Below are 27,943 nucleotides of genomic sequence, written 5' to 3'. Positions count from 1 at the left end.
GGACCTGGTCATTCTTCTTCCTCGTCCTCATCCTCTTCCATACCCTCTGCAGCATCGACAGTGAAGGTAGGAGCTTGATCCACACCAACGTAAGAGTCACTCATCAAGAACAGCGTCAAGTCGTGCTTGCCGGGTGTTGGCACGGTGAAGTCCATGCGAAGCTTCAACTCCCGTCCGATGGTCACTCGCTTGATGCCGAGCAGACTCTTGGTGCTCTCCTCGCCAACGATCAGCCACCAATTCTCGCTCTTCTCTGCAGGGTAGAAAGGTGCGTGCACAGTGAGGTTTGGCTCCTCGTCCTCTTCCACATCGCGTTCGATGCGCACGTTGATAGTGCTAGGTTCGCCAGAGGTGACATTGTCTGCATCCTCGAGTTCGAAAGTGAGCTCGAGGGTGGGGTAGCGCTCATTGGTGAATCGGGCGGCGTCAGCCAGTTGCTGGTTGCTGAGACCCATGCTCTTCACGAGATCGTTGTAGTTCGGGTTCTCTGAGGGGTCCATGGCGTCCATGAATTCGAAGATGTCGTTGATGCCGGCTTTGTTGACTGCTTGTACCACATCGGCGTCGAAATGGGGGATCTGTACCAGCGGAGAGTCGCGGTCCCACATGCTTTGCACGACCATTTGGCTCATTTCCATGGCACTCATGGCGTTCAGGTGCGCCTCTGAGGATAGGACATCAACGCAGGCACTCAACAAGGTCAGGACCTTTTTCAGGACAATCTCTTGGTCCTTTGCAAGATCCATAGGGAGCTGCATGCGGGAGAAATGGGCCTGGAGAAGAAGATAAGCCTTGAAGTGCGGCGATTCGAAGTTGGCCTCTGCCGACTTGACGGGGACGCGGTCGTAAATACGCTGCAGTATTCGCTCTTCGTGACGGCGGGTTTGAATATCCTCAAACTCTGTAGCAGCTGCAACAATCTCCAAGATACCCTTCAGCTTAGTTGTCCTCTTGAGAGAAAGCAGGAAGGTTTGCATGGTGATGAAGGAGATGCTGTAGTAACCTGCAATCATTGCGGCGTTGAGTGGCGTGATGGATTCATCCTCTTCGTCAACTTCGATCATGTTTGCATCGCTCAACTCCTTGAGCGTGGATTCGATGAGCTCAGAAAGGTGAATATTGAATCCATCCTGTGACGTATCTATCAGACCATAGAAACTGGGATTTGCCATCAGTCGTCGATAGAAGTATGTGTAGGTGAACCAATTGATGGCGTCCTGACTATCCTCGATCGTCTTTGTGCTGATTTCCGTGACAAACACATCATGCAAGAAGGCCTGGAGCTGACTCTCAACAGGAAGTGCCTCGTTCAAGAACTTCTTGTAGTAGTCTCTCTTGACAGCAGGGCACATGAGTACTCCGCGCGATCTCGTGTCTTCTAGAGATCGACCAGCTTTACCAAGCATTTGGAGAATCTCACTGATGGGGTAATCGATGTAGCGATGTTCGCGACCTTCGAAGAACTGAGTACCCATGATGACGACGAGATGTGCTTGTGACTGGATCTCCCAGCAGCAATCCCTCGAGACCAACATTACTTGGATTGCGCCAGCCTTAAAGAAGTGCTCCACTGCTCGCTTGTCGAATGCACTAAGTGCTTCGTGGAAGTATCCAATGCCGTGAGCCAGAGATTCGGCCAGCGCCCGTTCGTTAATCTTCTCAAGCACAGGCGCTAGAGACTCCGCATCAGTGTGCAAGAATCGATCCTCTTGATCATCCGAGGTACATGCAGCAAGCAAATCGAGAGCTGAGGCGCGTACTTGCTTCCTACTGGGAACGAATACCATGGCAGGCTTGTCTCCTGCAAGCTGTAAGATTGACTGGTACATTGGCTTAGCCATTGCAAGCATCAAGGATGGGAAGTGAGGAATGGTGAAAGACTGGAGGTGTAGCTCAAGTGGTGTAGGTCGCACATGAGGACTGAAGTTGAAGATTGTGTGCTTGCTTGCGCCGAACCATTCTCCAAGATCACGTGCGTTGGCAAGAGAGACACTCAGTCCGACAATACGAAGGCCGTTCTCCAATTGTTTGCTGATAGCGTGCGCCCTGGACACTACGGTCTCGTAGATATAGCCTCCGGAGCCTCCTAGCATATGCAGGTCATCGGCGATAACGAGCGTAACGTTCTGGACATTCTTCCTGCGCTGCCACATCCGCGACATCATGTCCCATTGTTGAGGCGTTGCGAGAATCAGATCACCCTCCTCCAATAGCTTCAGATCGGCTGTGGTCTCTCCAACCAATTTTACGATACTTTTGCCACCCAAAAGTCCGCTCAACCTGGTCTGCCAGTCTTTAGCTCGCGCGTCGATGGCCTCTTGGAATGGGGCGATGTACACGGCTTTTCCAGTAGGTCCGTCGGTCCAGTGACGCAGCAAGGCAAACTCTGCGCATACAGTTTTGCCACTTCCGGTTGGAGCACCAACAAAGACGTTCTCGTCAGTAGTGTACAATGAATTGAAAACTTGTGTCTGTATCTTGTTGAATCGCTGCCAGTCAGGATAAAGATCGATGAAATCTTGACGCTTCAGAGCCGCAGTAGTCAGAGGTTGGAGATCGAGTAGGGGAGTGTGAGGAGGGAACTTTTCCGGCAGAACAAGCTTCTGGAAAGATACCGCCAGACGTGCCTCAGAATGCATCCACCTGTCGGACAAGACAGTGATAAAGTAGTTAGGCGGCATGGGCTCTGTGATAGGTACGGTGAATTCTACGAGATGCTCATTCATCTCAGCAGTGGCGTATTCTTTACGAAGCAAGAACTGGTCATGGAAGAGAATGTCTTCGCCGTCGCAGTCCTCTACCAAAATCCAGAAGCTCTCTGACTTGCCGTGCAAAGCCTCATCCCACTCGAACTTTGGAGTGATAGTTAGCTCTACCCGGAGCATTGAGCGAGTCATGGGCTGAACTTGAGCCTGCACCTCGAGGCGAGGGAACTTTTGCACCATTGCGCAAACCTGTCTACCGGCTTTGGGTAGGCCAAGGAGCTCTCCCATCCGTGGAGGGTCCAGATCGAAATAGCTTGGCCACGGGACGTCAATGCGCTCAGCTTTACGAATGATGTCTGCTGAGCATTCGGGGAACTGCCTCAGAGGACTCATAGTGGGCCACATGCGCTTCTCGGCCGTCTTGCAGAGGTTGAGGGCATCTTTCGCCACAGAAGCCCAGCCCTTCTTCAATGCAATCTCGAAGATGGCCCTAAGGATACGCCCAGCGGACTGCGTTACGTAGACAAGGTCGGCCATTAATGCGAGACCATCCAACTTGAGACGAGAGATGTACGCCTGCAGTAAGACATTGATCTTGCAATGCGGTTCGTCAAGCGTTTCCTTGACCGGAATAGGTACTCTACCTAGTAGCTTCGCAAGCTCGAGCTTCTCGTCCTGACGGACCGGGATATACTTGAATTCTTCACTCAGTGCGAAGACGCGGAAGAGCTCAATCGGTGTGATGGACGGCTGAATGTGTTGGTTATATGTCGCCATGGAGTTGTGTGTGATGTAGTAATGAGAGGCGATACGGCCCAGTTCGGTAGACTGTATGCGACCTGAGCGCTTGTCGTATTTCACAAGGTTCGCTTTCTCCAAAGTGACGGCGGCAGCATGTATGAGATCCACTCTTTTCTGTTCCAATGTCTCATCTTCTTCATAATCCGCTCCCACTTGGTACAATGCTGGCGATCTCAACATTCGCACGAATAGATATGTGTAGCCAAGCCATTCCACGCCATCGTCTCGGTTACGAATGCTTCCGAGAACAACCTCAGCATTGAGATTGTCTGCTAGTTTACTAACAAACTGACTCTCGATGGGTAGTTGCTGATTCAGGAGTGAGAGGTAATACTGGATCTCGGTTTGAGTGGTGATGATGATGCCCTCGCCGTACGTATCGTATTGCGGTCTTCCAGCACGACCAAGCATCTGGAGAACATCCTGTGGGGAGAGCTCCACCCAGCTACCCTTTTCCGGGGAGTAGATCTGTGTACCCTTGATGATGACTGTATGAGCGGGAAGATTCACACCCCATGCCAAGGTGGCAGTGCACACCAAAACCTGAACATCGCCAGAGGCAAAGAGCTCTTCTACAGAATTTCGGTCCGCGCGACTCATACCGGCATGATGGATACCAAATCCATAAGGCAAGAGATCCTTCAGGTCAGCGTTGGTGACACTCTCGGCCTCTTCGGTTAGAATTTCTCGACTTGCCGCGTCATGCTTGAGGATTTGGCCGATTGTCTCGGTCTCCAAAGCTTTATCGCGAATGTACTTTGCCGTCTTTGCCGTCTCCTTGCGTGAGTGAACGAAGATGAGCATTTGGTTACGTTGCTGTCCAACTTGTTCCAGCACTTTGGTGTAACAGACGTCATTCATAGTCTTGAGCTGCTTGATAGCCTTCTTCTCAGTCACACCGATGAACTCTTGCTTCAGTGGGCAAGGTCTGTAGGTGCCATCGAAATGAAACAATCCTTTCGTTGGATCCACTCGGAGGAAGCTAGCCACATCGCGGTAATTTGGTAGAGTAGCACTGAGACCAACCAATCGCACAGGATCTCCAGTCTGCTCGATCTTTCGGATGGTCCTGCTCACGATGCTCTCCAGAACTGGGCCTCGATCGTCGTGCAACAAATGAATTTCGTCGATGCAAATGAGCCGCACTAGATTTGTGTAGCTTGTGTCGGTGGCTTTGCGGGTAATGACATCCCATTTCTCAGGCGTCGTGACGATGACCTGTGTCTCTGCTATTTGCTGTTTGGTAAGTTGTCTATCACCTGTCAATTCGGCGACCTTGATGCCATAGGGCTCCAATCTCTTGCCAAAGTTGCCCACTTGCTCTTGTACCAGGGCTTTCAAGGGGGCGATGAAAATGATTTTGAAAGCGTCCAGATCGATAGCTCCAGTCTCCGGATCGCGATGCTTGCCAATCTCGCGTAGGATCGTGAGCATGGCCACGTTGGTTTTACCCGAGCCCGTCGGTGCGCAAACAAGCATGTTTCCATCGTCCCTAAAGGCGGCAGGGAAACATCGAGTCTGGATGCGATTAAGCTCCTTCGAGCTACCAAAACCGACTCGCGCCCATTCGGGTAGTTCGGTAGTGGGTAGGTTTGGTGTTTCGAAATCTCCACGCTTGCGGACAGGAGCTGGGACATGGATTTCCTCGTAACCCTTGAAAGAACGCTTGGTCGATCCTTGAGGGAGTTTGACGTTGGGGTTGGTCATCAAGTGATTGCCTTGGTCAAAGACAAGATTTTCGAGATTGATAAGTCTACTGGGTTGCAGACCACCAACGAGGCCGTCTTTGGTTTCTTGCGCCTCAGGCTTCGACTTTGCCGTGTCCAAATCCATCAGGTCAAACTGCATCTTGCTTTTGCTTGAGCTATCGGCGTTCCCTTGCTCACGAGTCCGTAGTTCTTTCAGAATGTGACCATGTCCAGCTGAGACCATTTCTCGCTCGACAGCTACGCGAGCGGGCTCGTCCTCGGCCGCTCTACGCCAGCGGGTAAGCCAGACAATCCTGTCGCGATTCAAAACAAGCTTTGAGACCAGCTCATGGTGCTCGTAGTCAAACAACTCCATCAAATCGTTCTCCACGTCGCGCAGTTGTTTTTCTTCTCCATCATCGTTCAATGCAGACATGATGTCTAGAGCTGATTGTGTCTTTTCCTGTTGTACATGCGCATCCTCATAGATGGCGCCAATTTGACGCTGGAGCCAGAAGGCATCGATCTCGTGCGCCGGAATGATGCCCTGCTGATCAGGTGCCTTAATTCGTCCGGCTTGGCCAGCGGCGAACACCATTTCTTCCTCTTCGTCATCGTCGTTTTGTGCGTTGCCGTTCGCTGCTGTATCAGCGCCAACTCCAGTAGTTTCTCCAGCGTCCTGAATGGATCCCGCGTCGTCCTCTGAGTCTTCGTCGCGATCTCTGACTTCGTAATTTTGTGCATCCTCGTCTTCCTCATCGCCGAAGTCCACGGCAACACCTTGGCGCTCATCTATATCTACACCGTCGCCAGCCTCATCGCCTTCTCCCATGCTCTCATCTTCATCCTGCGCATCGTAATCGGTGATCTTCTTACCCAAGTTCACTAGTTCGTTGAATTCCTTGGATGTTAATGATGCACCCACGATGTCGTCAATCTCTCTTTTGCGGTCGAAGTCCTTCAGAGCTGGGTCTTTGAGATACTCAAGAATGCTGTCGGTGGCACTGGCAGTGATGTGTAGACCATAATCGCCACCCATTTTCTGGCCCACCAACGTGCTGATGAGATTATAGATGTTTTGAGTTGCTGGTGTGCGTGGACGATATCGTAGTCCTTCGATATTTAAATCGTTCTGTGACAGGATGCCTGCGGATCGCGATGACTGAAGAGGTTCTGTTCGCTTGCGCTTCCTCTGCGGGTCCTGGGAGGAGGGAGCTACCGGTGCCGTCTCTCTTGCTGTGCGCGATCCCATCTCATTGAGCTTGATACGTCCAGCAAGCGACTCTGGGTCGCCAGTGTTCTCATCACCCCGGCGCGTGACGAATCGGCGGTCCGCCTGGAGAACCAGGTTGGACATGGCCGAATACTTGTACTGGTTGAGCCGGTTGGCATCTTGATTGTCCCCCATCTTGGCGGTTGTTGTGAGTGTTCGATTAGAGGAACACGGAGAAGTGTCAAGAAAAGAACGACCTTGATGGCGTGCAACAGACGTAGAGAAGGGACTACGTATGCGCTGCCTGGATGGTCTATCAAAGATTCAGGAACCGCGTTCCTTCCATCTCCATCTGCCACTGGGAGGTTCGAAGCTTCGCCTCTACCGCAGCTGCTGCCAAGATTCCGACGTTTATCCGGGCTACTCTGCTTTCATGCATGAAGTGGTAGTGGTTTGCAGTCCGCTCTCTCTTGCCACAGCAGTGATATATATCTTCTAAGACGAATTATTTCACACTGAGATCACAGTGTTGTCCTGGATCTCGCTGTCTCGGTGTATCTCAGTCCATCTACTGCATTTGCGCGAACCGTGTCAGCTTCCTCATGTTCGCCACACACTTGTACAGTGGTGCCTACAGTAAGTAGGTACCTAGTCATGACGGTCACCTGGATTCCAACAGAGCCACCCTGTCTCTTCCCGTCGTTCAGACATGGTGCGGCACACTGCGTACGCCACGCTAAAGAATATCAAGCTACAAAGCATCACACCTCGCATGAAGTATCCTTTGCAACATGCAGTTTTACCAAAGTGCATAAGAATTACAGTAGCATAGCGTAGCAGTAGCCTATCACATCAGCCAAATCCATGCCATCTTGTGCGTAGCGTGGTCCCGCGGTACTTGTGGGACTGTGATCTCCCTTCCACGCTGGATAAATTTATTGATTTACACGCCAACCTCAACTGCGCTCGACGTAACGACGATCGACGGTCTTACTGGTAGATCACATTGGCGCCACTATAAGCTAACGTACACTTGGACAGAGCGACGAAGACCACGAGTCTGACTGCATGGTGTGCGATGCTAGTAGGTCTTCGTCCATGTCGCGTCCTATGCAAACCGGTCTGGAACACCAAGGCCACTTTCAACCGTAGGATTCGTGCAAGATTAACGTGGAGGATGATGCAGTCCGTTCGTCGTGGTATCTTCCCCGCGCGCCATAATCGAACTACGAAGGACCAAAAGTGTAAGTGCGGGTGTAATACTGGCATCCAGGCGCATGGGATCTATTGAGGTGTGCTTTGAAATCAGTGCTGTAATCGAATTGGACTCGTTCAACATCTTCGACCATAACGAGATGACTTGTCCTCTGCTTGGAATGTTTAGAACCTGAAGCCCTGACAACATGATACATAACGGGCAAAGAAGTGGGCTATACCTTGGCGATGGAAGCTACAATCTCAACAAACTACCAGCATCACCGCCTCCAGATGAGCAGACAGGTATTTTACCTTACTCAAGCCAAAGCCACCCGGCTTGTATACGAGATAGCGTGCAAGTTCAATCAGGCCTATGACCATGGATCGGGGCGTCAGCCCGGACTCCAGAACCTTGAAGCGGCTCAAGGATCGGCAAGATTCACATGGTCTGCGCGAAGTCTCCACAATACGTCACTACCTTAATGGGGCGGCGGGAGCATCAACTCGATACTTGATCTTTGATGTGTCTTAGCTCAATGTCTTTCTGTTCATCTAAACACTGTCCGTTGCACTCCACGTCGTAGCAAATTGACTTGGGTCTTAAGGTGGTTTTCTTGTCGAAAGTCACTGCACGAAATGGTGTCTCTATGGGGATCGAAGAAGGACGACGATGAGGAAGTTGGTGGTGAGGAAGATGTCACGACGCCTAGAAACAGTGAGGGAGATAGCAGAACCCCGCCGTCGCGGAGAGAGTATGAAAGAAGAGAGGCAGACGAGAGAACTCGCCTTCTCCCTTCTCAGCCTCGTCCACCTCACTCTGATGGTTATCTGGATCCTGATGATCCCGCGTATGTCCAGCACAAACTCTCCATCACGCCCGCTTATTTCATTTGCTAACCATGTCGCAATAGTGTCAGTGCCTACAACTTGTGGTTTGTCCGATTTGCCCGTTATCTTACTGTCCTTTTCCTTGTCATTACCTTCCTGTGGTGGGTCTTATTGCTGGTCAGCATCTTCGTCTCACCACCCGGGCTGCACACTCGTGGCTCCGGCTTCTTTGACTTTTCCTACACATCTTTGACGATCGGACTGCTGTTGGTGGCGCTTCTGTTCTTCTCGGCCCCGTCGAGGGCCATGCAAGTCGCCATTGCAATTACAAGCGTTGTCCTCGTCGTCGACATGATCCTCATTCTCGCCGTTCCTCGACTCAGAGTAGAGGAAGGCTGGCCTGGAATCGCGTCAGTGGTCTGGGCCGCGCTCATCGGAATCTGGTGCGTGCTCACGGACAGGGTCGTGGCCTATGGCAAACGTGAAGAGGAAGAGCGCTTGACTGGTCGACCAGAGACTCGACGCACGCTCCGTGAATGGCTTGCCGTCTTTACCGCGACCCTGATCCTCATCGTCTACATTGTCATCACCATCTTCATGACTGCCACTCTCGTCCTTCGAGCCCGAGACAGCACCTTGGAGATGGAAGGAGCGCGTTACTACGTTGACGGCGACAAATATCAAGTGCACCTGGCTTGCTTCGGTAATGCTACTACGGATTCGCAGGGCTCCAGGGTTCCTACAGTCATGTTGGAAGGCGGAGAGGGTCCTCCAGAATTCGACCTGGAACACTGGGGTTGGGCCGCATGGCAGAATGGTACCATTCCTGGCCGTTGGTGCATCTGGGACAGACCCGGATATGGCTGGTCAGACAGTGCCCCTAGCCCTCACAGTGCAGGCATGTCTGCCGACGCTCTGTCGGAAGCTCTTGCGATTGCTGGAGAGGAGGGTCCTTGGATTCTGGTCTCTGCTGGATACGGCTCTATTGTGTCGCGCATCTTCTCCGCAAGACATGTCCGCAATATTGCTGGAATCATGATGGTTGATCCTCTCCACGAAGACCTCTTGCACCGTATCGGCAGCCCCGGGCGCGGCATCGTCCTCTGGGCCTGGGGTGTCATTTCTCCGCTCGGTATCCAGCGGGTACTAGGAGCATTGTTCAACGGACGCACGCGCGAGGACCGCGTGTACGGCAGATCAGCTTACCAGGGAGGCAAGTTCATCAAGTCGCAGCTCCAAGAAAACCTGGTCGCGGACTCCTTGACGAAGAACGAAGTCGTCAGTGCTCGGACGATCCAGAGCCCGGACGTTCCTCTGGTCATTGTCAGCAGCGGGATTTCTGTACGAAGGGACAGCGAATGGAACCGCAAGCAAGAAGACTTGAGCCACCTCACGGATAACCTCATCAGCTGGGACGTCGTCAACAAGGCGCCGCACGAGGTATGGAAGACGTTTGATGGCAGACAGGTCATGGAGAAGCGCCTTGGCGAGATCTTCAAGTCTGGATACAAAGGATATGAGACTGGGACCATCGAGTAATTCGATGTTTGTTTTGAAGACACAATCTGACCAATAGCAACGACTCGACGAACGGGCTATGCGTGATTGGGGGATTGGAGAATGTGGGCTGGTGGGCTTGCATAAGGTAGGTTTGGCACGGCTGGCGTCTGTACAGCGACGGTCTGGTTGACGGTATACAATATAGCAAACAGATTTCAAATAGTCGTAGCGGGGTTTTTTTCTTCTTTGGTATCTCTAGGAAATGTCTCTGCTTCTTCGTACTCTAGCTAGTATAATATCTCGGCATCGGTCGCAACGACAGTAATGTTTCATTTCTCGCCCATCGTGCCTGTTCCTCGAGCTTCACTCTCGAGCTCATGAACCAACCACCTTTTGACCTGCACAACCAGCCAGCTACACAATAATATAATCCTCGGCAATCTCCATGACCCTCGCCGCACGGTTCCTTCGTCTACGCATCTCGGCCTCCTCGGGGCTCTCTTCCGTCGCCGTTGCCGCCGTCATGACAGACCGATCGCTGCGAACAAGCGAGGGATTAGAAAGCTCGCTGTCAGAATGCTCGTGGAGAAGAGCTGATAGAGCAGCGGTAGGCAGACGAATCGGGTGAGAAGACGATCCGGCGCGCGCGAGGATCTCGTCTAGCGATTCGACGCTGTGGTAGAGGCCGCTGAAGGGGTCGTCGTCTTGGTCGTCGTCTTGGTCGTCGTCATCGTCGTGGGCTCCAACACCGCCGCCGCCACCGCCGCCATGCCAGCGAGCGGTCGTGGTAGTAGTCATCATTCCTCGCCGATGGGCCACGTCGAGGCCAAGCAGGGCCTTCTCGACGGCTTCGGCGACTTCTCTGTGGCTGTCCGAGCCGTGCTGCAGCTGGTTCATGGCTTTGTAAAAGGCCATGCACATGCGATGTACGCGCTCGTTGGTGCGGTGGGATTCTTGGTACTCTCGCACGCGCTCCACGCGCAGGACATCCGGTTTGGGGAAGTCGGTTGGTAAGGGGTAGTTGTCTAGGATGTCGAGCATTTGCTTTGCGCGACTGCGGGTCTCGGACGATGAGGAGAAGATTTCTAAGGTTAGTTTGTCGCATGCGGTGTCGGATGATGCGAAGCGGGAGACTAGAAGTGAGATTGCGCTGAATTGCGCTGTCAGTAAGGCTTGGAGCAAAGAGAAACATGAAAAGATGATACATACGCGTTCGCTATGTCTGGATTTGGAGAGGCAGCTAGTGTGCGCAGAGACTCGAGACTGATGGCTGATTACTCGAGTGTTAGAGACAAAAGAGACACTCAATATGGTGGTAGTACGGGCATCTCACAATCCTCAGCACTGTTTTCATTTGACGTTTCATTTGCTGGTTCGGGCAGCTCGACAAGCTTCAGTGTATCTTGCAGGCCATATGCGATGCCTTTGACTGCAACAAAGGTGAGTGCGCCTGAGATGAGTAATGTATATCAGTGAATCGTGTACTCCGTCGACAAAATACTGTCAGTTCGAGGTGGCGGATCGCATATCTTAACAACTTACCGAGACCCAACCAGAGCCATCGATCATCGAGGTTCCAGGCCATAGCACATTCTACGACACAAGCCGAATAAGGTAGTTTGCGAATAGTTCAATGCGAGTGGTCGATTCTAAGGCAGTGTTGATCTGTTACTAATAATCGGCGGATGTTCGAAATACTGTATATCACACATGATCTTGCGGTCCGTAGTCCACTTTGTTTTATTGGTTTATTGCATGTTTCGAGACGGTTACTATACGCCTTGGAGGATTGCCGGGCTTGATATCTATCGTGATAGTTCCTAGTGCGCGATTCTACACATTCAATTCATTATATCTCATAGTCTGATGAATGAACAGATAATCTACTATATCCGTGGAGTAATAATTGGTACCTTACGGTATGGATAAAAGGCAGGTGTGATTTGCGGGGGAAGTCGCTCTCCTCCGAAGGCGGTGAGCCCAGACAGGCACAGCCAAAAAGTCAGAATCTTTGATAAACTTTACAAAAGTTACCTCGAACTGAGAATTGTGTGCCTTGTAATATCACCACGTCTTCATCCATCAACGAACATGCCGCCGTCTCAGCTAAAGAGACTCAAGGCGTCTCTGCGCGAGCAGGGCATCACAGGACCTCAGAAGTCAAAGAAAGAAAAGAAGCAAGGCAGAGGTCACAATGCCGACCAGCGGGTTCAGCGCGCCGCTGCTCTGCAGAACATCCGCGACTCGTTCAATCCCTTCGAGATCAAAGCTCCCAGCAGACCTTCCAAATTCGAATCCACCACCAGAGACTCTATGAGGGGCAAATCCTCAAAGCCGGCAGCTGGAAGACCTGGTGTCACCAAGAGTTTGGGCGAGGAAGCGGTACGAATCGCCGTCAAATGACCTTTCTCGTGTGTAGCATGGTACTGATCAGAGCATACAGAGAAGAGCAACGTTACTACCTGAACTCCAGCGACGCAACAAGACCGGCGGCATCATCGATCGTCGTATCGGAGAAAACGACCCGACCATGACCCCCGAGGAGCGAGCCTTACAGCGCTTCACCCGCGAGAAGCAACGCAGCAAAACCGGTTCCTTGTTCGATCTGGAGGATGCCGATGATGAGGAAGTGGCACTTACTCACATGGGTCGTCCGATGGACTTTACAGGCGCTCCTGCCGCGAAAGACGACTTCGAGGAGAACTCCTTGTCCGAGCATTCTGACGACGAGCCTCGAACCCTGAAAAGACGCCGTTCGTCTGCCCAGGACTCGGATGATGAGGGCGATGTCGACTACGATCTGGATGCGCCAGAAGGCGGTGACGACGATCAGCCAGCAAGGAAGAAGACGAAAGCCGAAGTCATGAAGGAAGTCATGGCCAAGTCCAAACTGTACAAATACGAGCGACAAAAGGCCAAAGAAGATGACGACGATCTTCGAGAAGAGCTGGACAAAGGCATGGCCGAGATGCTTGCCTTGCTCAATGGTCATAAGCCGCCACCCAAGCAGAAGGAAGCCGAGGCGGCTGGTGGAGAGGCAGCAATGAACCCGGATCGTCTAGCTTTGTTGAATGGAAAAGCGAGAGAGGAGGCGGATAGAGAGTACGATCAGCGATTGCGCCAGCTGGCTTTGGACAAACGTGCTGCTCCCACCGACCGCACCAAGACCGCCGAGGAGATTGCTGCCGAAGAAGCCCAGCGTCTCAAAGAGCTCGAAGACAAGCGACGTCGCCGTATGCAAGGTGAAGAGGTGTCTGACGATGAAGACGAGCCGGCGCCTCAAAAGACTGCCCCCGTCGATGCTACGGGCGACGATGAAGACATGCAGGACGATGCTGCAGAGTTCGGCCTACCGGGAACTGTTTCAATGACCAAGCCCGAACAGCTTGTTCTGGACGACGAAGACGAATTCATCGTCGACGATGACCTTGTCGCTAGTGATTCTGATGCCGACATCAGCGATATGAGCGAGGGAGATGAGTCCGAAGGCGAGGAGGGACCCGAAGATCGCAGAGACGAGGAAGAGGAGGACGAGTTCGTGCGAGGCATTCTTGGAAGTACCAAGGAGAAGGCCGAAGCCAAATCTAAGCCTGTCCAGGCCCCTGCTACCCTCGCGTATACCTATGAGTGTCCAAGAACGCATGCCGACTTCTTGCAGACCATCAGCAATGTCACCCCGGCAGAGGTTCCCACGATCGTTCAGCGCATCAGAGCATTGTATCATCCCTCGCTGTCAGCAGACAACAAGGAAAAGCTCTCCGACTTCTCAGTCGCACTGGTGGACCACATCTCGTACATGTCCAAGGAGAAGCAACCGCTTCGCGTCATTGAGACACTCATCCGTCATATACATTCGCTATCGCGAACATACCCTGAGAGAATAGCGACGGCTTTCCGTGCTCATCTTTCCGCCTTCCACCAGAGAGGACAGCCATCAGCTGGCGATCTTACAATTCTGATGGCCATCAGCTCGATCTACCCAACGTCAGATCACTTCCACCAGGTTGTGACACCTGCTATCACCGAAATGGCAAAGTGGCTCGAGATGAACTCTCCGACTTCAGCCACCACCATGGTGACCGGCGCATTCATAGTGTCACTCTGCATACAGTACCAAAAGCTGTCAAAGCGCTATATTCCGGAAGCTGTTCGCTTCACCACAAAAGCACTTCAGCAGTCGCAATCCGAGATTTCCCAGATCGGACCTCACGTCAACAACCTACTAGCAATGGCTGAACTGTGGCGGGAGAAATCAAGTTTCTGTGAAATCTTCACTCCGGCCGCCTTCACCGCTCTCAAAAACCTCAAGGGACAAAAGAAGGCGACCCAACACCTCAAGATCTTGATACAACAGGCTCGTCTGCACAGACGCCCTCTCGAACTGCATCACCACCGGCCCTTGCCCATCCGAACAAGCGTGCCCAAGTTCGAGGAGTCGTTCAATCCCGACAAGCACTACGATCCCGACAGAGAGCGTGCGGACGCGTCCAAGCTACGCGCCGAGTACAAGCGTGAGCGCAAAGGAGCAATGCGTGAGCTGCGCAAGGACGCCAACTTCATCTCGCGTGAACAGCTTCGCGAGAAGAAGGAGAAGGATGCAGAGTACGAGCGCAAATACCGCAAGCTCGTCGCTGAGATCCAGGGAGAGGAGGGCCATGAGGCCAAGGTGTATGAGCGTGAGAAGCGCATGCGGCAAGGAAAGAGGTAGCGCGGGTTGTTGTAGGGAATATTGGGTAGCCAAGGCGTTTATACAGTATGGAATCAAAAAGACAGAGACAGACAGGAGAATTCTCTGTGTCGGTGCAACAGGCCATGCCATTCCCGTTTCTATATCGCAAAGTGATAGTCCCGAGTGAACATATTACTGTTCGTGATTCCGTAACTTGTGACTTTTCTTTGCTTTTCGTATATGGACCACGCCATCATCAGAGGAGACCCGCGAGATTTGTAGACGATGGCAATGGCCATCACCTCAAGATTGGACAAAGCGTCAGATCTGTAAGTATGATAACATTGCATTCATCAAATCACAGCGCATCGTCTTAGCTGACCCGAGCATTCATTCAGCTGTACAAGCCAGCCAGCCGAGTGCTTACGGGCAGCGTTTCATGATATCTGAGCGTCCGTGCACTGTGATATCACGCCTCACCTACCATCATACCTTACTGTACCTACAGATCAATGCCTAAGGTAGGTAGACATCAAGAAAGTTGTACTGTACCAATAAAATCCACTCCATATCGACACTACCGCCAAAACCGTCTACCAGAACAAGCAATTGCAACACAAAATCCAAAAAAAAAAATCCAAGAAAGCCACAAAAAATGTCGGACTTGCTAAAAGCCCTGCCCAAAATCAAAAACCCCACGCAACAACAAGCAGCAACAAGCCAGACCCGACCCTCAGCAATGCCACTGACAACGGCCAACGAAGACGCAGGCTCATCCTCAGACTCGTCGGTGTCAACGTCCGACTCAGTGAACACGCTGCGGCCGTCGTCGACGACGACGTCAGAGCTCAAGGACCAAAGCCAGCAGCAGCCCCCTAGTCCATGGAGTGAGTATTTCGCCAGCGAGCTATGGCTAGAGAGCAAGACGGAGAGCGAAAACGCGCTGTTCCACGTCTATCTGACTCCGCCGGCGGACGCGGCCAAAGGCCCGCTGTTTATCTGCCATCACGGCGCCGGCGCCTCGGGGATGAGTTTTGCGCTTTTCGCAGCTGCGGTCAGGAGGGCTATGCCTGGCGCTGGAGTGTGCAGTCTTGAGGCGCGCGATCATGGGTCTTCGGTCGTGACTTCTGCAGGTAGTGATGGGAGCAGCGCTGAGGAGGCGGTGGATTTCAGTATTGAGACGCTCGTGCGGGATGCGCTCACTATGATTAGACTGCTGTGCGAGAAGATGGGATGGGCGAAGCTTCCGCCCTCGGTGTTCGTGGGCCATAGTCTGGGTGGCGCGGTGGCGACTCACGTTGCGGCTGGAGGAAGTCTCGGAGCTCAATTGGTCGGGTTCGCGGTCTTGGATATCGTCGAGGGCTCGGCCATGGAGGCCTTATTGCACATGAAGACGTATCTCGCGTCTCGGCCGTCGTCGTTCGCGACCGTCGAGGCGGCTATCGAGTGGCATACGCGCAGTCGCACGCTTCGGAACGCGCACAGTGCCAGAGCCAGTGTGCCGAGTCTGCTGGTCAGGTGTGGCGATCGGTGGGGGTGGAAGACGGATTTGTTGCGCACGCAGAGTTATTGGGAGGGATGGTTCTCGGGCATGAGCGGTCGGTTTCTAAGGGGTAGAGCGGCCAAGGATCTGTTGCTTGCTGGTACTGATCGGTTGGATAAGGAGTTGATGGTTGGTCAGATGCAAGGTATGTGACTTCGCGGATTTGTGAAACCGAGAAAACTTGCTCACGATGACGAAAGGCAAATTCCAGTTGACGGTCATCCCTGAGGCTGGTCACTTTATACAAGAGGATGTTCCGGAGAAGACGGCACATCTCATGATCGAGTTCTTCAAGCGCAACGATCGGAGTGCAATGGTTCTGCCACCCAAGGTTTCGGATCTCATTGCTCAGGGCAAAAAGGTTTGATGCAATGAGAGGGACCATGGATGATTTTCACGTGTAGGAAGACGGGAAGGGATGGGTTCATATAGAGATAGAGAACAAGGTTGGTACAAGTAGCTGTTTCTGCAGCTGCAGTTGCTGTTGCTGAGAATGATATCTAACGGGTGCGCACAGGGTGTAAAGTCAGGGGAAGAGTCCCAGGTGTTACGCCTCAGCGACCAGCGCTGTGTTGGCGGCCACCTCCGCGTCACCATGTGTAGCATTATCCGCCGCGGCCGCCGACTTGTGCTTTCTCCGTCGCGGTCTCTTTTCCGGCTGATCTGATGAGGGCTGAGAGACTGCATCTGTCCCCGAGCCTGCGCTCAAGGCCTTTTCGGCTGCCTGGGGGTCTTTCTTTGTGGCCTTTGCAACGGCCTTTTGTTCCTCGGACTTGGTCGCTGCCTCGGTGGTCTTCTTCGACTTCCTCACACTGAGGGGGTTAGGACCCTTTGGACCCTTCCTCTTCTTCTTCGACATGGGCTCCTGTCCAGCGGGAGTATCAGCGCCGTCTTTCCGGCCGTCATCGCTCCCGCCATCTTGCTCGTCGTCATCGTCGGATCTCTTTCGCTTCAATGCCGGTGCACTGGATGAGGGGCCACGACCACCTTTCAGACCAGCTCGCACTTTGCCCCGCTCTTCAGCATCTCGTACATGCTCAGTCTTGCTGCTCATGGGCTCCATGATCATGACGCTCCTGTTGATGTATATGAGGGGCACACCGGGGATGGCGCGCATCCTGGCCCTGACTGCCCGGTCCTGACTGGCGACGACGTATCGGTGTTTGTTCGTGGCGCTGGACTTGGGATCGACGACGGAGGAGATGCATTCCAGCGCAGACAGGGGCTCCTCGAGGGTGTGGTGGTTGCAGCGACGGCGCTCGAAGGTCTTGGCCGTGTCGATGCAGGCGTTCTTGACTGCTTGGTCGAGGCCCTGGGCTGTGTAGAGATGGCGCATCGAGCATTGCGTGATCACTTTATGACAGAGGTCAGAAAAACATGCGCGGTAGTAGATGAATAAAACAAAACATACTGGGCTTGACTTTTCCCTGTATCGTCCTCTCCAGCGCCGGTGCAAGAGGCATGCTGAAGCGCGCCGCATCCTGCACGATCTGGGCGTCGACGAGGACCTGGTAGGGCTCGCGGAAGTTGAATGCCAGCTGATACTGGTGCATCAGCTTGCGATACTGCTTGGAGCGCTTTCCGCGCATGGCTGTTGAGGAGGTAGATTCGCGTTGATGGGTATGGTCGCCGAGTTCACGTGTTTACTCTGCTGCAGTGTTCGATCCCCGAAAGAGCTCGAGGGAGGCTGGCAGTAAGTCGAGGTAAGCCGCCAAAGATTCGCTTGTCGAGGGTTATATAGTGGTCCCGTGGGCAGTCTGAGGGATGCTTGCTAAGACGCAACACAAAGTGTATCTTTGAATATCAAAACATATAAATAAATCCAACAGCGGCTCAGCAAAAAAAAGTCGGAGATCAGAAAGAAAGAACGAACGCCCGGCCATAAAGCCCGCCAAGCCCCGAGCAGAATATGGGGTAAAGCACCTCTGTACGGAGTACGGAGACCGAACACAGAAAGTTTCTGGAAAGAATGACTCAGAAGAGGGGAGAGGATTCTCAAAGAGAACTGAAGAGGCCGTTACTGTAAGACAATGGCGCCATGAAAATGGGACAGGAGCTGTGCCGACATCTACCGTTTCTCGTACTGGGCTGCACTCATTATTGGTCAGTTCGAGTCGAAGTTGAGAGAGATGCGGATGTGCTCATTCCCGCGCCCGCATGCGTTTTCAAGGGTACCTTGCCTCTGCCTTACCTCAACGCAGTTAGTCACCGTAAGGTAGTCTCCAGGTATCGATTCATTTATTGCATGACCGCCGACCACCGACTGCGCCGACCCACTCTGCTGATGCTAATTGACAGCACCTTTGCATACACTCTATACTCTATCACTCCCTTTTCGCAGTCCGGAAACATTGATTAAAAAATAACCAATTGCGCAAAACTCGAGAAAATTGGACACAAGAGGAGAAATGCGCTAAGAGCACCCGTGTCATGGAGACATGGTGAACAAGCCCACAAAGTGAACTGACTTTGTGTGTGTGTGTGTGTGTCTGTGTCTGTGTATGTGTGTCAATTGTGCCCGCCCGCTCGGCCCATGAATATGCTCCAAGATGGCAAAGGGTTGGGGATCAACGAGCCTGAGCCTGAGCCTGAGCCTGAGCCTGAGCCTGAGCCTGAGCCTCTGCGGTCTGCACACTCCAATGCCGAGCCTGCGCCGCCGCCGACAGCAGCAGCAGCAGCAGCAGCAGCAGCAACGACGCACTCGACGATAACAACAACGACTCCCGCCGCGACCGCCGACGAACTGGATGACTTTGGACTGCCCATCAGGAAGCTTGCGAGGCGCACCTATACCCAGGAGCTGGAGGATTTGGAGAGCAGTTCACCTGAGAATGCGCCCTCACCAGTCCCCGAATCGGACTCCCCAGTAGCGACTCCACAGCATGAACAGACGTCGGAGAAACCCATCGCAGATGTGCCCGAGCATGACAATGGCAACGTCAAGGAGGCGGTAGTCCAGGAGGAGGGTGCAAAGATGCCAGAGGCAGATGCGCCAAAAGCAACCGTAGTGGAGGCAGAAGTGCCGCCTATCACGACACCACCACTCACATCTACTGCCGCAGGAAATGCTGCTGCGCCGCCGGCCCCGCCGCTCGATAACCCGGTACCAAGTGCTCTCCTCAATACGACGACAGTTGCAGAACACCCGGCCCAAGACGAGGCCAAAACAGCAGTCATAGCGAGCCAGTCCGACGCCCCGCACCACGCAGGGCCGTCGGAATGGTCTCACCAGCACGTGACCACCAGCAAAGTCGAAGAGGAGCCCAACCAAAGCCTCGAGGACGAGTGGCAGGAAATGCCCGCTTACGCCAGTCATACCGTCTACGACGACTGGGGCAAGGTCGTTGCCAGGGAGATTGCCGAGCTAGACGAGGAAGAGGCGGCTTATGGCCATCTCGGAGGCGCGGGCAAGGGTTATACCAAAGTCCAGCTCGACGAAGATGCTCAATCTGCTACTAGCATGGACGAAGACACCGCCTACTTGTTCAAGTCTGATGTTGCCCCAAACACTCTGATCGACGAGGACGAAGGACGAGACATTCTGTCGCAGATGCAGGCTACCAAGGATCTCCTGACCGAGGGCCAGCGCATTGCCTACGTCGGTCTCGTGAGGTTGTCCATGATACACATGGTCAAAGATCTCGAGAAACTCGAAAAGACCAAGGGTGCAAAGAAATACTTGGAGACCGCCATCGAAGCCATGCAGATGTGGAGTCAAAAGATGATGGTCCGCTTGTACAGCCACATGGAGCTCGACGCAGCAGAGCAGATCATGATCGAGCAGCTGGCCGAGCACGGTGTCGAACCTTCCGATCTCACGCCCACTTTGATGCAGAACGCCAGGGTCAAGAATCCCGTCGCACAGCAAGACTCAGCCGGTGCCTCTGTTACCTCCTTACCACGAGCTTCAACCACGTCCGAAAGACGCGCGCCATCCTCGTCCCTGCCAGGAACGCCAGGTCTTGCATCTGGAAAGTCATCACATCCATCTACTCCCAACTTGCCTTCAGGATTTGCATCCCCGGCAGAATCGAGCCAGCCTGGCACTCCAGGTCTTCCACCTGCTTACCAGGAAGAAAACCCTCCCGAATATCTCACGCTGAAAGATCCGTCAGAGCTTGCCCACGACAAGAACATCGACCTCGATCTTCGTTGGACCGTCCTTTGCGATCTGTTCCTTGTTCTGATCGCAGACAGTGTCTACGATGCGCGCTCTCGGACGCTGCTGGAACTTGTCGGATCCAATCTTTCCGTCCCTTGGGTTGACATCTGCCGCTTCGAGAAGCGTGTCACTGACGCGCTCGAGATGCAAGAAGCTGCCGACAAGGAAAACTGGAATGAAGACGAGCACATGGCTCAGCGCAAGAAGTCGGCCCGCAACCGCAGACTTGTCATGATGGGTCTTGCCACAGTGGGCGGTGGTCTTGTCATCGGACTCAGCGCAGGCCTTCTCGCGCCTGTCATCGGTGCTGGATTGGCCGCTGGCTTCACGACAATCGGCGTTGCGGGTACCAGTGGTTTCCTCGCTGGTGCTGGAGGAGCTGCCATCATTACCTCTACCGGCGCTTTGGCGGGAGGCACAATTGCAGTTAGGGCTAGCAACAGGAGAATGGGCGCTGTCAAGACATTCGAGTATCGTCCACTGTTCAACAACAAGCGAGTGAACCTGATAGTCACAGTCGCAGGCTGGATGACAGGAAAAGTCGATGATGTTCGACTGCCATTCAGTACTGTTGATCCTATCATGGGAGACATGTACAGTATCTGGTGGGAGCCGGAGATGCTTAGAAGCATGGGTGACACTATAAACATCCTAGCAACAGAGGTGTGTCGTCTAACAACTCTTTTCCTGAATTCGTCTGACCAGCAGCAATAGGCACTCACGCAAGGCCTGCAACAAATTCTTGGTAGCACTATCCTGATCGCGCTCATGTCAGCCATGCAATTACCTCTGGTCCTGACGAAACTGTCTTATTTAATCGATAACCCGTGGTCTGTTTCGTTGGCGCGCGCAGACTCTGCCGGACTCATCCTCGCAGACTCTCTGATAGACCGCAACCTGGGCATACGTCCAATCACCTTGGTCGGATTCTCCATCGGAGCCAGAGTTATTTTTACTTGTCTCAAAGAGCTTGCTGCAAGAGGCGCCTACGGTCTCGTGCAGAATGTTTACCTTTTCGGTAGTCCGATGGTAGTGAAGAAAGATGAATACTTGCGCGCCAAAAGTGTTGTGCCTGGTCGCTTCGTCAACGGTTACGCGCACAACGACTGGATTCTTGGGTATTTGTTTCGAGCAACATCAGGCGGCATCATGCGTGTCGCCGGTCTAGCGCCAGTCGAAATCCCAGGCATCGAGAACTACGACGTGACAAAACTGGTTCCGGGACACATGGCCTACCGTAAGGCAATGCCGCGACTTCTGCGCGAGGTCGGGTGGATGGTCGACAGCGACGACTTTGCGGAAATCGAGGACCCAGACCCAGAGAACCACCAGGAGAGACAAAGAGAGCTGATCAACGAGATCGAAGAGGCTCGACGCGCACTCGAAAAGAAGCCTGAGAGAAAGGGCCTCAAGGCGTTGTTCACTCGAAGCAAGAAGAACGCCGAGCGCAAATCGTGGGAGGTCTACGACGAGCAGCAAGCAAAGGCGGCCGCATCCAAGGCCGAATCACCGGGTGACAACGGAGGCGATATAAACAAGAGCGTGCTCTTCGACATTGACGCCATCCGCGCCGAGTTGGTCGAGATTGCAAAAGAAGGCATCGAGGTCAAGGAGATCCAAACCACGCTGCCGCCAATGAAACTCAATCTCGACAACAGCAGGGACTCGATGAGTAATGGACCCGACAGCCCGCGGGCCTTCAATCTGCGTCAGACAAAGAGCTACAGCGGCCTCACAGACAGCCGACCAGCATCCTCATCAAGCAGCAGCAACACCTACGCGAACAACCGCTCCTCATCCAACGGTATATGGGGCAAGAGCCCCCTCTCCCCACCCACAGGCTACAACGAATACGATTACGACAGCTACAACCACCACGACGACTCCCAGATATCAATGACCTTCGACGACGACCCGCCTCCCTCGCGGCCATCTCGCGCCTCTACCAGTGGCGGCGGCAGCACGCAATCTCTCGGCAGCAACGCAGCACCCATGGGTGTATCGTCCTCTGCTCTGCCATCATACATTTCCTCAACAGGCTCGAGACCACCGTTACTCTCTTCGAGCACGATGCCTGCATCGACGGCCAATGCGGCGCCGCTGGAACGGAATGCGTGGGCTGATGATTATGACGACGATGAGTTCGGGAGGGAGAAGGAGATGTCCATGACGTTTGAGTAACAGTCAAGAGAAAAAGGAGTGACCCTGTCCGTAAGATGGGGGCTTCACGTTCGATCGAGTACCTCGTGCGTCACTCATGTTTGTCTCACGACACCCTGCAAATAGTAAAAGAGTGTATCGAACCTCGCAAATAGTGGAGAAAGAGACACTGCAGAGAACGAGCAACCGGCAGAGAAAAAGAAGTAATAACACAGATAATCGGAAATGGGATTGGGGATTTTGCTATGGCTACTGCTGGTTTGTTGGTCCGTTTGTTCGTCGGTTTCATTCGTTGGGTTGCTTGTATATACTGCTTTTTCCATTCCTTCGCACGCTCGGCGCTTCATTCTCTCCAGAGGAGGTTTCTTCGATTTCTTCCTCTTCCTCTCTCTCTTTTACTTTATTTTCTGCGACCTGGATTGCATCAGGGACTTGTAAGAACGCGCATATACAAACACATATAAATCTCGTTCTGATCGACTTTCAAACAACATCTTCAGCTCTTCTCGGCTCTTCTCGGCTCTCGGCCTGTTGGAATATTGGTTTTAGTCACCGTGTCGACGCCCTTGCCTGCGGGGGGGACAACATCGGTATAGATGGACGTTTGCACGGGAAAGTAGGTCGGGACAAGAGGGAGATAAGAGAGCAGGACGAAAGGAGAGGGACGGAGTCGGAGACTAGGGAGTAGGGTAAGAGAGTTTCACGACGATGGTGTATGGTGAATAGTATATACGCACTCGGTTCAGTCATTCGTAACTTATGACAGACAGGTAGCTGGAAGGGGGTGGAGCGGGGAATGCTACTGTGGTTCCTGGAGCGTGTCGCGTCTCTCTTTTCGCGCTATACATCGCTCTCTCTCTCTCTTGTGTGCGTTACGACTCCTGGACTAAGGTGCCTTCGTTGACACCATCTTACATCTCGTCTCGTCTCGTCTCTGGCTGTCTTGGTTAGTTTCTCTCGTCTCTGGCTTCCTTGGGTGTTTTTTCTCTTCTCGTCTCATTGCTGTTACACCTCCCAAGCATCCTTTGTACACGTACGTCTGATGATATGGACAAAAGAGGCAAGTAAAGGTTCGTTCTAATTGTATATCGTACAGAATAAGAGAAAAGCAAAAAGGGGCTTCATCTCCGTCGTCTTCATCTTTCTTCTCCTCTTTCCCCCCCTTTCGTCGCTATGCTATGCTATGCTATGCTTTGCTCTCATCTATATCCGTTCGTGTTCGTTCCCGTTCCCGTTCCCATTCCCGTTCCTTGTTCCTTGTCCTGCCAGCAGAGGTGATACATGTAGTAGTAGTAGTAGTAGTAGTAGTAGTTGTTGTTGTTGTTGCATCTTCGTCTCTGCTTGAATGTTTGTGAAAGCGAGAATGCTTGATGCTCCCTTTTCCTTCTCCTTTCCTGCCCTCCGGTTCCGCCAGTCCCTATGCTCAGGAAGCCCGGAGTTATGCTAGTGGGCCTCCTGAGATGTTATCCGCTGATGTGCATGAAGTAAAAGAAATGAAATGCAAAGAGGTCGTGTCGAAGCGGTTCGGCTTTCTCTGCCTCTTTCCCAACCCCTGTCTCGGCCCCGTTGTATGTGACCTTTGGTGGTATTTCGATATCCGAAAGTAAAGCATCGTCTCTGATAATATGCTTGCGCTTCCATTTTACATGACGACACATTCCTTTTCTTTGCCGCCTCCGAGCTCTTTGGCTTTGGCAGCGCCTTTGGCCATAGGAACTGCTGCTGCTGCGCCCGAGTTTCCCGACGCGGCGTTTCTGATGATGTCGAGTCGTTGTCTGGCGGTGACGTTGCCCTTGTCTGCGGCCCGTACATACCACATGTTGGCCTCGAGGGGGTCTCTGCGGCAGCCGATGCCCATTTCTGTAAAGTAGCCGACTGCGTATTCTGCTTTGGGAAGACCTGTTGTTTTTGCGTCAGTATATACCATTCTGCCGGTATGGGGAAAACCGAGACACACCACTTTCCGCTGCTTTCTTGGCCCACTCGAAAGCCTCGACTTCGTCTTTCTCCAAGACAGGCTCCGCGCCCACCATGTACCACGCGCACAGCGCCATCATGGCTTCAGGCATACCTCGCGTAGCAGCGCCGTTGTAGAAATGTACACTTAGTGCAGCATCGCGGGGACAACCAAGGGTGCCGTTCTCGTAGGCTTCGCCCATTCTAAAGTTTGCCTCTGGATGTCCCAATTCTGCAGCTTGCGTGAGTAATTGTGCGGCGTAGGCTTCATCCTTGAAGATGTCGTCGCCGAATCCTGTGATGTGCAGTATGCCCAGCTCGTAAGGGCCGCTGTTGTATTGAGTGTCGGCTGACTCGGACGCTCGCTTCAGCCATTTGATTCCCTCTCTTTGCTTGTTCACCAATCCCATGTCGCCCGTTAGACACGCCTTGCCGAGTCTCACCGCAGCACCTGGGTGACCTTTCGAGGCTGCATTACGGAAGAATTGCACGGCTTTTGGGAAGCTCTGGCTACAGCCCCAGCCAAACTCGTAGCATAACGCCGCACGATAACCTGCTTCGGCATGGCCGTGCTTGCTCGCAGCGACGAAAAGAGGGAACGCGGCGCCATAATCCGACTTGCCTTTGTTGAACAGGCCGGAAAAGTAGCCATCGGCGAGATAGTATTGCGCAAAGGGATAGGCGCGATCGGCAAGGCGCTGCAGGATGGTTCGCGCTTCCTTGATCATCTCGGCAGCGGGATCTGCTTTTGAGTTCTGGTGTGCAGCGGAATATCCTTCCTGGGCCATGGCCTCTCTTGCAGCGTTGACCATGAAAATGGCAAACTCGTACTGAATAGCAGGGTCGTTTGTCTTCTTGACATTCGCGCGGTACATCTCCAATGTCTTGTTGGCGTCGAGAAGGGAAGCATTGTTTCCAACCGCCATCTGTAGCGAGGAGTTGTTCATGTTCGGCGCAGGGGCGATCTGTTGCGAGTAAGGGACCTCATTGAGCAGATCAATGTAGGACATGGGCCTGTAGTCAGGAGAACGCCTGCTGGCGGAAGCTGTCCTTGCATAAGGCCTCGGCGAGCCATTGACAGATAACCTGTCGTCCGCAGACAGTGGCGAATGTGCGTTGGCTCTCATCTCGGAGGACATGGTGTATTGTGACGATGGGCGCGTGAGAGCATGTGGGGGTAGAGTCAGGAGCGCAGGCTGCTCGCCTCCGACGCTGTTGGAAGAGCCACGGCTATGAGCCGTCATGCGCGAGGCGCGATGGTCTTTCTTCTGAGGCGAATCATCGAAAGGCCCGTTGTGGTGGTAGTGCAGTTGCACAGGAGATTCCGCCTGGGCATCCGGTGCCTCGGATGTCATCGCTCCAGAGTCATGCAAGGACAGGGTTCTGACGGACTTGTCCAGTTGTGTCGTCGAATCCGGAGTGTAGACAGGGCGGATGGAATTGTGGGTTGCACGCGAGCCCTGGGAGGCACGAGAGGCACTTGACGCTTGAGAAGCCCGAGACAGCGCCCTCAACCGCGGCGGAGAGTGTGTGGATAATTGGGCAGTCGAAGGCTCGCATATGTTCTGTCGAGGAGGACTTATACTGACGGGAGAAGATGGGGCCTCTTGCATGCGGATACTCGGCTTATTGTGCATTTGCATCTGCATGTGCATTTGTAAAGAACTGCCCCTCGGGGTGAACATGTGCTCCGTGCTGTAGTCATTGTATTCGTCTAGCGGATGAGGGTGAGGTGAGCGCTTGGGCGATGCGGTGGGTGTATGGAGATGATTCGCCATCGGATCGCCTGCTGCCTAGTGTGAACTGTATAGACGATAGATTATTACGAAATGGACAAGGACCTCTGGCAGCACGCAAGTCCTCTCGAGCGTGACGTGCTCCTGGCGAGATGCCTTGTGCGTAGTGCCGACACCAAGGGTGGCACTATGGCACTATATGTGATAGTAGACAGAAGACGGGATCGTCTCGTGCTCGATTAGCGTAGGGAAATCCTGGATCCGCCGCAGATGACGCTGTGACTCGTTTAGAGACTCGATCTAAGGGGTAATCCAGTGCAGAAAATGGACTACAGTGCTGTCTAACACCACTTGGACGGTGTAACCTCCCCTTCTATTCTGATTATAAAGCGGAAGCGTTCCGTGTATCCGGGAAGCGACCGAGCACACAGGAGCTAGGTGGAAGTGAGAAGAGATGTGCCGAATACAGGGACAGAAGTTGTATAAGACTCGATCATTCACAGGTAAAGATAACGAGGGCGGGCGAGCGAGAAGAGGGGCATGACAACACAATGTGCAGAATGTATTCGAAAGATGTTACATAAACGCACGTGGGAGGTTTGGCTCCATTGGTTACGAACGTTGCAAAAGTCGTTTAGCTCGGCAATGTTCAAAAAAAATAAAAGGGATGATGAATAGGAGCACGGCATGATTTACTTTGCATGACACCTCCATGTCATGTCCGTGTCCACCTTAGCTCATGCAGGGACTATGAGACAAGACCGCCCATGTCAGAGAGGAAGACGAACAAAACAGTACAGCACACGGCGGGGGCGCTGCGGTTCGTAAAGCGGAAGCATGAACAAAGAAAGAAGCGAGAAAGTGTAAAAGCGTACCGCGTGTAGGTCTCCTAGAAGAGGGATATGCCGAGCGCCCCATGGCAGCAAATGGCTGTTTCCACGCTGACGGTTTAGAGCAAAAGTACCTGCATATCCACTTGGCGTCAATCTATAAACGGATCGATGGACTAGACTGAGTGAACCACGGATTATTTTTAGACTTTTCGTCGCCCATGTCCCGTATTTGTCGTCACCACCTTTTTTTTACACCGCATTGTCGAAGGCTTATAGTCTCAGATTTTGCGTCCACAATTGGGCATCCACGACCTGGTAAACTGAATCATAGAACTCTGACAACTGCGCTGTGTATGAGGGCGTCAAATCCTGCGACCAAGCAAAGGCCAAGAAGCCTCCTGATCTTCAACGGATCACGCGTCCTGCGGGGGTGTTCTTGTGCCGTACCGTACTAGGATGCGCAGATGGTCACCATGATCTTTCGACTCGATTCAAGACACTTGATCTGCAAGAGCTCTGCGCTTCGATGTATCTAACGATGACGGAGATTTTCATAATCGATAAGTGGATTATCAATGTGAGAGACTTGGACTCGACCTATATAGAACGAACGAAGAGGAGATTATACTGTATATGCAAGTGATTTAGTGTTGTTTAACCAGCACAAGATACACTACAAAGTACCTCTACAGAGGTACTGCAATTCTACTTGAGAATTGTCGCCGAAATCTTTTCCACGCCCTGAGAATGCTGGACCCCTTTCCCTTGCTTTCCACATATTCGAAGCGACGACGAATGATCGGAAGAGTGAGTTCGGATGCACGAATGCACAAATGATGAGCGGCGAGGCGCAGGCAGTCCACAGTCGATAAATATACTTTTGCATGCGTCTGTCCAGAGCTTGCGTAAGGTAGTCCAGTGCCTTTTCCTTTAGTTTAGTCCTTTAGTCTAC

The 27,943-nt window shown here is 52.9% G+C and overlaps 8 protein-coding genes across 8 annotated transcripts; 4 read left to right on the top strand and 4 right to left on the bottom strand.

Moving 5' to 3' along the window:
* Window positions 1–8: 8 nt before the first annotated feature.
* Window positions 9–6,602, bottom strand: AAFC00_001803 (uncharacterized protein; the record flags this gene model as incomplete). Its single annotated transcript, XM_069341039.1, has 1 exon — window positions 9–6,602. One exon carries the CDS (start codon window positions 6,600–6,602, stop codon window positions 9–11), a length of 6,594 nt encoding a protein of 2,197 aa, XP_069204550.1.
* Window positions 6,603–8,240: 1,638 nt separating this feature from the next.
* AAFC00_001802 (uncharacterized protein) lies at window positions 8,241–9,971 on the top strand (the record flags this gene model as incomplete). The annotated part of the gene is made up of 2 exons (XM_069341038.1): window positions 8,241–8,452; window positions 8,516–9,971. The coding sequence occupies 2 exons, from the start codon at window positions 8,241–8,243 to the stop codon at window positions 9,969–9,971; spliced, it is 1,668 nt and encodes a 555-aa protein (XP_069204549.1).
* A 375-nt stretch (window positions 9,972–10,346) lies between these two features.
* Window positions 10,347–11,517, bottom strand: AAFC00_001801 (uncharacterized protein; the record flags this gene model as incomplete). Its single annotated transcript, XM_069341037.1, has 4 exons — window positions 10,347–11,082; window positions 11,142–11,202; window positions 11,266–11,382; window positions 11,475–11,517. 4 exons carry the CDS (start codon window positions 11,515–11,517, stop codon window positions 10,347–10,349), a joined length of 957 nt encoding a protein of 318 aa, XP_069204548.1.
* Window positions 11,518–12,023: 506 nt separating this feature from the next.
* On the top strand, window positions 12,024–14,640 carry AAFC00_001800 (uncharacterized protein; the record flags this gene model as incomplete). Its single annotated transcript, XM_069341036.1, has 2 exons — window positions 12,024–12,314; window positions 12,376–14,640. The coding sequence occupies 2 exons, from the start codon at window positions 12,024–12,026 to the stop codon at window positions 14,638–14,640; spliced, it is 2,556 nt and encodes an 851-aa protein (XP_069204547.1).
* A 616-nt stretch (window positions 14,641–15,256) lies between these two features.
* On the top strand, window positions 15,257–16,511 carry AAFC00_001799 (uncharacterized protein; the record flags this gene model as incomplete). Its single annotated transcript, XM_069341034.1, has 2 exons — window positions 15,257–16,289; window positions 16,345–16,511. 2 exons carry the CDS (start codon window positions 15,257–15,259, stop codon window positions 16,509–16,511), a joined length of 1,200 nt encoding a protein of 399 aa, XP_069204546.1.
* Window positions 16,512–16,691: 180 nt separating this feature from the next.
* On the bottom strand, window positions 16,692–17,733 carry AAFC00_001798 (uncharacterized protein; the record flags this gene model as incomplete). Its single annotated transcript, XM_069341033.1, has 2 exons — window positions 16,692–17,497; window positions 17,556–17,733. 2 exons carry the CDS (start codon window positions 17,731–17,733, stop codon window positions 16,692–16,694), a joined length of 984 nt encoding a protein of 327 aa, XP_069204545.1.
* A 950-nt stretch (window positions 17,734–18,683) lies between these two features.
* Window positions 18,684–22,487, top strand: AAFC00_001797 (uncharacterized protein; the record flags this gene model as incomplete). The annotated part of the gene is made up of 2 exons (XM_069341032.1): window positions 18,684–20,969; window positions 21,021–22,487. The coding sequence occupies 2 exons, from the start codon at window positions 18,684–18,686 to the stop codon at window positions 22,485–22,487; spliced, it is 3,753 nt and encodes a 1,250-aa protein (XP_069204544.1).
* A 1,621-nt stretch (window positions 22,488–24,108) lies between these two features.
* On the bottom strand, window positions 24,109–26,200 carry AAFC00_001796 (uncharacterized protein; the record flags this gene model as incomplete). The annotated part of the gene is made up of 2 exons (XM_069341031.1): window positions 24,109–24,365; window positions 24,424–26,200. The coding sequence occupies 2 exons, from the start codon at window positions 26,198–26,200 to the stop codon at window positions 24,109–24,111; spliced, it is 2,034 nt and encodes a 677-aa protein (XP_069204543.1).
* Between the last annotated feature and the right edge of the window lie 1,743 nt (window positions 26,201–27,943).

Source organism: Neodothiora populina (assembly GCF_041146345.1).
Source record: "Neodothiora populina strain CPC 39397 chromosome Unknown canker_contig_13, whole genome shotgun sequence".
Classification (NCBI taxonomy): Eukaryota; Fungi; Ascomycota; class Dothideomycetes; order Dothideales; family Dothioraceae; genus Neodothiora; species Neodothiora populina.
Note: the sequence above shows the minus strand (reverse complement) of the source record. Positions and strands in the feature narration are given on the sequence as shown.